The 7,416-nt window shown below is 34.4% G+C and overlaps 2 protein-coding genes across 2 annotated transcripts; both read left to right on the top strand.

Moving 5' to 3' along the window:
• Positions 1-1,116: 1,116 nt before the first annotated feature.
• On the top strand, positions 1,117-1,708 carry LOC131875632 (probable LRR receptor-like serine/threonine-protein kinase At1g07650). Its single transcript, XM_059220220.1, has 3 exons — positions 1,117-1,240; positions 1,329-1,458; positions 1,552-1,708. Exons 1-3 carry the CDS (start codon positions 1,141-1,143, stop codon positions 1,706-1,708), a joined length of 387 nt encoding a protein of 128 aa, XP_059076203.1. The 5' UTR covers positions 1,117-1,140.
• On the top strand, positions 1,660-4,462 carry LOC131035039 (probable LRR receptor-like serine/threonine-protein kinase At1g56140). The gene is made up of 11 exons (XM_059220670.1): positions 1,660-1,781; positions 1,973-2,033; positions 2,233-2,304; positions 2,484-2,555; positions 2,728-2,799; positions 2,972-3,043; positions 3,223-3,294; positions 3,413-3,484; positions 3,675-3,746; positions 4,205-4,276; positions 4,387-4,462. Exons 2-11 carry the CDS (start codon positions 2,014-2,016, stop codon positions 4,460-4,462), a joined length of 672 nt encoding a protein of 223 aa, XP_059076653.1. The 5' UTR covers positions 1,660-1,781; positions 1,973-2,013.
• Positions 4,463-7,416: the final 2,954 nt, after the last annotated feature.

Here is a 7,416-nt window from a genome sequence, read left to right as displayed (position 1 = left end):
AAAGAAGGATTTTCCAGAAATTTGTATAATGTAATCTGTTATGCAAGGTTTATTCCTCTCAATTGCATGTATGCATATATGGAAAATAGTTTTATGATTATATTAATAATCACTTTATTACAATTTGTTGTGTTTTTTGTTCTTTGATTGAGAGATGCCTTCAACGTGCATGTTTAAATAGGACGCGTCTATTCTGGCTCCAAAACGGCAGTACAGATTGACTAACATGCGTGTTAGTCGCATGATTTACATCGTCGATTTTACAATAAACGGCTGCGATTGACTAACCTATTGCTAACACGCTGTAGAAGAAGAAGAAGAAAGAATTTTAACGTCCACGAGGCTAAGAATAGCCTATGGGACAATCTAATCAAGCTGAATCCGTTTTTTAAGGTCTGATCTCTGCTTATTCAGGCTGATGATGAGAGCACCCATCTTCACGATATGCTCCTCACTGAACAGGTTATACCATGTGCTGGTAGTTAGGAAATTGGCAAACTTCTCCCGGTTGACTTTAAGTGCTTCACACTCCAAGATAAAATGTTTTTCAGTTTCCACACTCCCGCTGACGCAAAACGGACAAACTCTTTCTTCTCAAATCTCTTTTGGCCTTTTCCACCACCCGGTCTCACACCGAAGTTGGTGAGAGTTGGTTCTAAGCTGTGCGATTAGAATTTTAGCCTTCCATGATATATTAGACCCTATATAGACTTTTTGAAGATGATCATAATTGGGGTCGAACTCATTAATATAGTATTGTTTCTTCCTTTCTAACCCAATACTCCAATTTTTCTTCTAAAACTTTTCCATAACGAAGACCTTTATCTCCTTGCTATTTGTGGGCATGAGTTCAAATAAATATCCCATTTTTTCAACCATTTGCTGTTTTGTATGAAAGGTCAGAATCAGACGACGATAAACTTTAAAATTGAAATCTTGCCGACACTTTCAAAACCATTGATCTCACCACTTGGGCAATTTGCACGAGGATGCCCCTTCATACTTTTCTTACAAAGCGTGTTAGTTTCGTACGCTTATCATTATTGCACACTCATTAATAGACTGGCAGCATGTGACAATTTATAACATTTACAGCACGTCTCTACATTTTGCTGGGGATACTTGTAGGAAGCTCCACTTATGGCTTCGTACACTCTGTTGATTATACTGTGCAGCACTTTTATGTTTTTCTCCTTTTTCAAAACCAAACATGCTAAGGCTGCACTTTCACAGGATGAATGTAATTCTGGACTCATTTTTAAATTTCTGGACTCATATTTTTCTCTCTCTAATTCTTCCTTTGTTTTTCTGGGGTGTCCAATTGACAGTTGGAGCATTAAAGGCAGTTGCAAGCAAACTGGTAAAAGTAGATTGGGATTTTAGTGGTTATCCATGCACAGGCACTGGCTTTAAAGGACTCACTTGTGATTCCGTCAATGGTTCTCATGTTACCAACATGTGTGTTGTTATTCCTGCATAGGCCATGGTCTCCTCGTTTTTCTTGTAATAGAAGAAATAGAAAGGCTTATAACCTTGATATTTTGGTTGCAGAACACTTCCACAACTCAATCTTGAGGGAGAGCTTTCACCAGAGTTGGCCAAATTGTCACACCTTATAGGACTGAGAGTACAAAATAGGGTCAAATCAACTACTTTTCTACTTTGTTTCCCTTGTTTCATTCATTTGACTCGATCATCTAAGGGCTAATGTGATGAGTGAAAAGGTGGACATATAAGAAATGACTACCCATGAGAAATGGGTCTGTGAAGCAATGACTCCAGTACCCTGTTAATCCATAAAAATGACATTCAAATTATATATTGCTTCTAAAATCTGTTGAATTCCTTAATTTAATTTGTAGTTGTGTGACAACAATGCTAATTATAACTTAAATGATATAATAAAGATTATTCCGCTATAGTCTTCGGCCTTCATGGCTATACTGTGGTTTTCTTAACAGAGATTTGTCAGACAACCATCTAACTGGTCCAATACCTCGACAATTGGGATCCATGTCTTACTTGAAAAACTTGTATGTTCTCTTTCCCAGAGCTTCTTTGTTAAACTAATTCATTGCTTTTCATATTCCTGGAATCACGTTGCACAAGGTGAGGGTTTGAATTCGGAACTATTGAGGAAAGCATATATTATTATAGCAGGGCTGTGAGAATCACGCCCTTCTAGGGATGCTTGTTTATCATGTTTCTGATTGAAATTCTTGACTGTCTCAGGACTCTGTTACACAATCTTTTATCTGGTTCTATTCCTAAGGAGATAGGAAATCTCACAAGTTTGGTTGTACTGTAATTATCTCTCTCTCTCTCTCACACACACACACATATGCCCACACACACGCATAAGGTCACATACACACTCATTTGGTTGCATATGAAACTTTTTAAAATAAGAATCTAATAGTTATGCTTTCTCCATCTCCATTGGAGTGTGATTTTTTTATGATAACATTGTGTATGCTATTCAGGAACATTCACTCCAACTATATTTCTGGTACGCTCCCGCCGGAGATTGGAGACTTGAAAAATCTGGAGAAGCTGTATGTATTTGTCAGCTTTTGGAAGGATCCTAGCAATTCTCACAAACAGTCTATCCAGACACACTCATTTGGTTGCATATGAAACATTTTAAAATAAGCAGATAATATTTATGTTTATTCCATCTCCTTTGAAGTGTGAATTTTTTATGATGACATTGTGTATGCTACTCAGGATTATTCACTCCAACCATCTTTCTGGTACACTCCCACCGGAGATTGGAGACTTGAAAAATCTGACCAGGCTGTATGTATTTATCAACTTTTGGAAGAATCTTAGCAATTCCGACAAATAGTCTATCCAGACACACTCATTTGGTCGTACATGAAACTTTTTTAAATAAGCGGATAATAGTTATGCTTACTCCATCTCCATTGAAGTGTGAATTTTTTATGATGACATTGTGTATGCTATTCAGGAGTATTCACTCCAACCACCTTTCTGGTACACTCCCACCGGAGATCGGAAACTTGAAAAAACTGAAGGCGCTGTATGTATTTATCAACTTTTGGAAGGATTCCAGCAATTCCCACGATTAGTCAATTCGCTCATGTTTTTTTAGAAGATCACTGTTAAGAGTTTGTTTGTTCCCTGTCAAGTTTGGAATTATTGACTTATGGGATGACATAAATCCATTTCAGACAGTTATTGTTATCCTTTCTTACACAGGCATATATCCTCTAATCAGTTCATTGGAGAAATACCTCAAACATTTATCAAGTTAGTGAGTCTGAAAGAATTGTAAGTAGCTATTCTCTTTGATATATATTTCTACGTTACAAGGATACTACAAAATTAAAATATTATAAAGCACAGGAATAACTTAAGTATATTTATGCGCTTTTCATGGTTGATACAGTTCGGCATCTAGCAACAATTTTACCGGTAAAATACCAGATTTTCTTGGAAACTTTAGCTCGCTAGTAACATTGTGAGATAGCCTACCTTCTCAATGAATTTCAAGTTAGTGTTGGATATTAGATTCTATTCTCCTCCTTAATGTGAAGATATATCCAATCAAACAACATAGCAGTATTTAGTCTAATTTTTCCTCTCATTTGTGCAATATGTACCACAGTGGATGAGTCTGAGAAGGCTGAGGTGAAATGGTTTTGTTACAGGATACTTCAAGGAACTTCTATGAATGGACCAATTCCTTCAAGTCTTTCAAAATTAACTCAGATGCAATACTTGTAAGAACGTGTTTTATTCTCATGGTTTTGTTTCAAAATTAAAGGAAAAAAAACTGCCAGCACGGTACCTATCTTTGTTGAAATCCTATCTATATTGAATTCATTAAATCTCCGCTTGCACCTACGAATTTAATCATTTATTTTCTTGTCCTTGAATGTCTCTGCATATATGTTGATTATTGGTTTGATTTCAATCATATTTAATCTTAAATCTATTTTGAATTCATTAAATCTCTGTTTGCACCTACGAATTAAATCTTTTATAATTTTATTTTCTCGTGCTTGAATGTCTCAACATTTATGTCGATCAGTGGTGCAATTTCAATCATATTTAATTTTTATCTATTTTGAATTCATTAAATCTCTGTTTGAACGTACGCATTTAATCTTTTATTTTCTTGTCCTTAATGTGTCTGCATATATGTTGATAAGTGATGCGATTTCAATCATATTTACAGAAGGATAAGTGACATAACTCAAGGTGGTTCTTCTTTGGACTTCATATTGCCTCTGAAAAATCTGACAGAATTGTAAGGGGATGAGCGTTCTTTGACTCCTTATTTGTTTTAGAGTATATATGCCATTTATATTTCTGATGTTTATGCAAGTATGTGGCTTATCATAACTGCGCTGGTTGCAGGGTTCTAAGAAACAACAACATCACTGCAGAAATTCCAGTAGACATTAACGCGTTAACCAATTTGGAATATTTGTAAGTAGATCCTACTTAGAATTCTTCACCATGTTAAAATATTTTGTTAGGTTCAATGATTCTCAAATTGATTAATATGTGAAAGATCAACTTACAGCAGAAGGATTTTTGGCATTATTATTGATAGTATTTTACTTTGCTTCTTTTGAGACAATTCAAACCCGAACAGTATGTGAGGTAACCCCTCTCCTCAAGTTGCAATGGGAAGCTCTGTGAAATCTAAAATTACCCTAGCCACCAAGACATAGATAAAATATATAGTTACAAGATTTTACACTATTTTCTTTATGAGATTTAACATAAAAGAAATAATTATCTGCCTATCTTTTTGCCTTGGATATGAGCACAAGACTGCTAATGTGATGTCCCCATCTTTAACCCTATAATAAGAAGTAATAAAACACTTATGTAAACACCTTCAACTAGTTAGTAATAACAATTTGTATATGGTATTCAGAAAATTCAAAGTAGCTAGCTTCACATCTTATATCAATAAAGACTGAAGCATGAAGATCTTATGGAGGAAAATCGTCTTATTCATGAGACTTCATGATTTTCCTATCTAGTATCAAGTAGCACACCAAAGGATGCAATATTAAGATGATCAAGATCAAGTGACATGATCGAGGGTCACAGATATCGATTATCTTCATCAACATAACACCAAATTATGATCTAGACATTGAGCTCTCATGATATCAAACATGTCCATCAGATAACATCCTTTATCAATCATCATCAAGATAACACGAAGGAAGTATGGTTCCTAATGAAGATATGGATGCCACACCATAGCATCTATCCATTGATCTAGCATAATCTTAGCCGATAGTCATAATTACATTAAGCAAGGAGAGCGATCACTATATTCAATAATATTCATCATCGATATCATCATCTACAACATGCAGAAGTAACATCGTGTTTACAGCGATGATTCCACTACACCAAGAGTTCGGATAGAAGGAGCGGACTATATGTTGAGCGATCATTATGATCACTATATTATCGGCGATTCATGTTAAAGAAGACTTAGTCTCAAATACATCAACTATTGCCAATGAGATGACTATAGTCAGCGATTAAAGAAGGGTATCATTGGGCAGCGATTAGTTAAAAGGAGAAGTACGATTACTAGAAGAATGATTAATCATTAAACAAGAGGTGCAATTCAGAAAGGGTAAGGCTGTGTCCATTCCAATGCAAGAGATGCAAACATTCGATATTATGAGTATATAAGAGGATCGATATTCATTTCAAAAGGATCAGGGAATTTGTCTTTGTTTTTAATTTGTATCCTATTCGGGTCTGCTCATTCGAGCATTTTGCCTTGGGCATAGCAGGTTGCATACTTCAAAGGATAACATCAGATATAGCACCAAGAATATTGCAGCAATCATCATCCATCACTATAGGTGATTGGAGAAGTTTATCAGCATAAGACTATTGCCGGATCAGACATAGCTTTCATAGCATTGTTGCTATCATTAAGGAAGAGGTTCGTAGCATATATTCCACAGTGACACATCAGAAAGAGAAAAATTAACTCTCTTTTCTTGTAGATTGGACATCTCAACTTGCATATTTTTTCAAGATAAATCAGACAGCAGCATCCAATCAAACTATAGTTGCAGATCAGAGGTTATCCTTGCACACTTATTGTCGATCATACTAGAGACAGCAGTGATACTCTATCTGTACTCAACATAGATTGCATTGCACTAAGTGCAAATAGATGTAAATCAAGTTCATCTTACATATATCTAAGTAATGAACTAGAAATAGCAGTGATATATCATCATATCACAAGTGGTAATCATTGTGAATCAAATCATTCCTGATTATCATTATTTATAAGCATTAATTGGTCATTTATTAGTTAATTGTCCCTATTTCCTAAATAATAACATCAGGGGACATTACAGATAATAACTCGTCTTGTAAGATTTTATTGTATACAACTGAAAATTGGGGGAAATATCATGCAATAAATCATTAAGCGACCACAAGCCTAAATCTATCACTAATCCAATCGCAGCAACACAATAAAAGCTTGCTAACAAATTCAACAATAAAATGACACAATCAAATCAATAACAAAACAAACTCCATGTTGAATCCAAGCATACGACTTCTATTGCCTTTCTCTTCATTGCATGTGATGGTGACTCTCAAATTTGCACAATACTTACAAAATGTAAGCACGAGATTTTGAAGAATGTGGTTATCCATGACTGAGAATTGATGTTGACTTTATAGTTTTTTTGAATTCGAATCGATGGTCAAGATTGATTTGACAATAGAGTTGATCAACGATTGAGAATTGATGAGACAAGTTGGTTGGAGATGATTACTCAACCTGACTAGATTTGATTGATTTGATTGACCACTGAGAATTGACGAGACAAGTTGGTTGGAGATGATTACTCAACTTGATGGCATTTGATTGATTTGATGATTGATTTGATTGACCAGTTGAGAGAAATGATTGATTAGTTAGAAAAAGGTGATATTGAAAAGAGGATTGACTGATTAGTCAGAAAAAGGTGATTGCTAACTTGCTAGGGGGAATTGAGAGTCAGTGGCAGCTACTCATTTTTGACATGTGATGTAGGAAATTGAAATGAAATTGAATTTGGAAAAATTTGGTTTTCAAAAACATGAAATTGAAATTGGAATGAGAGGGAAATGAAATTAATCCGAATTTGGAAGAAAATGAAATTAAATAAATTAAAAAATTTATTAGCTAATTAAATAAATTAGCCAATTAAATAATTTGGCATACTTATTTAATCATGGAAACATAGTGGGAGTTGATTTAATTAAACAATAAAAATCGTTCAATTAAAGTAAATAATTAGAATTAATTAAATAATAAAACTATTTAATTAAAATTAGAATGGAAATAATTAAAGATAAATTAATTATGGAATTAAAGGGAAATGATGATGAATTTTG

This window comes from Cryptomeria japonica, chromosome 5 (assembly GCF_030272615.1).
Source record: "Cryptomeria japonica chromosome 5, Sugi_1.0, whole genome shotgun sequence".
Lineage (NCBI taxonomy): Eukaryota > Viridiplantae > Streptophyta > Pinopsida > Cupressales > Cupressaceae > Cryptomeria > Cryptomeria japonica.
This window is presented reverse-complemented; position numbering and strand designations above follow the sequence as displayed.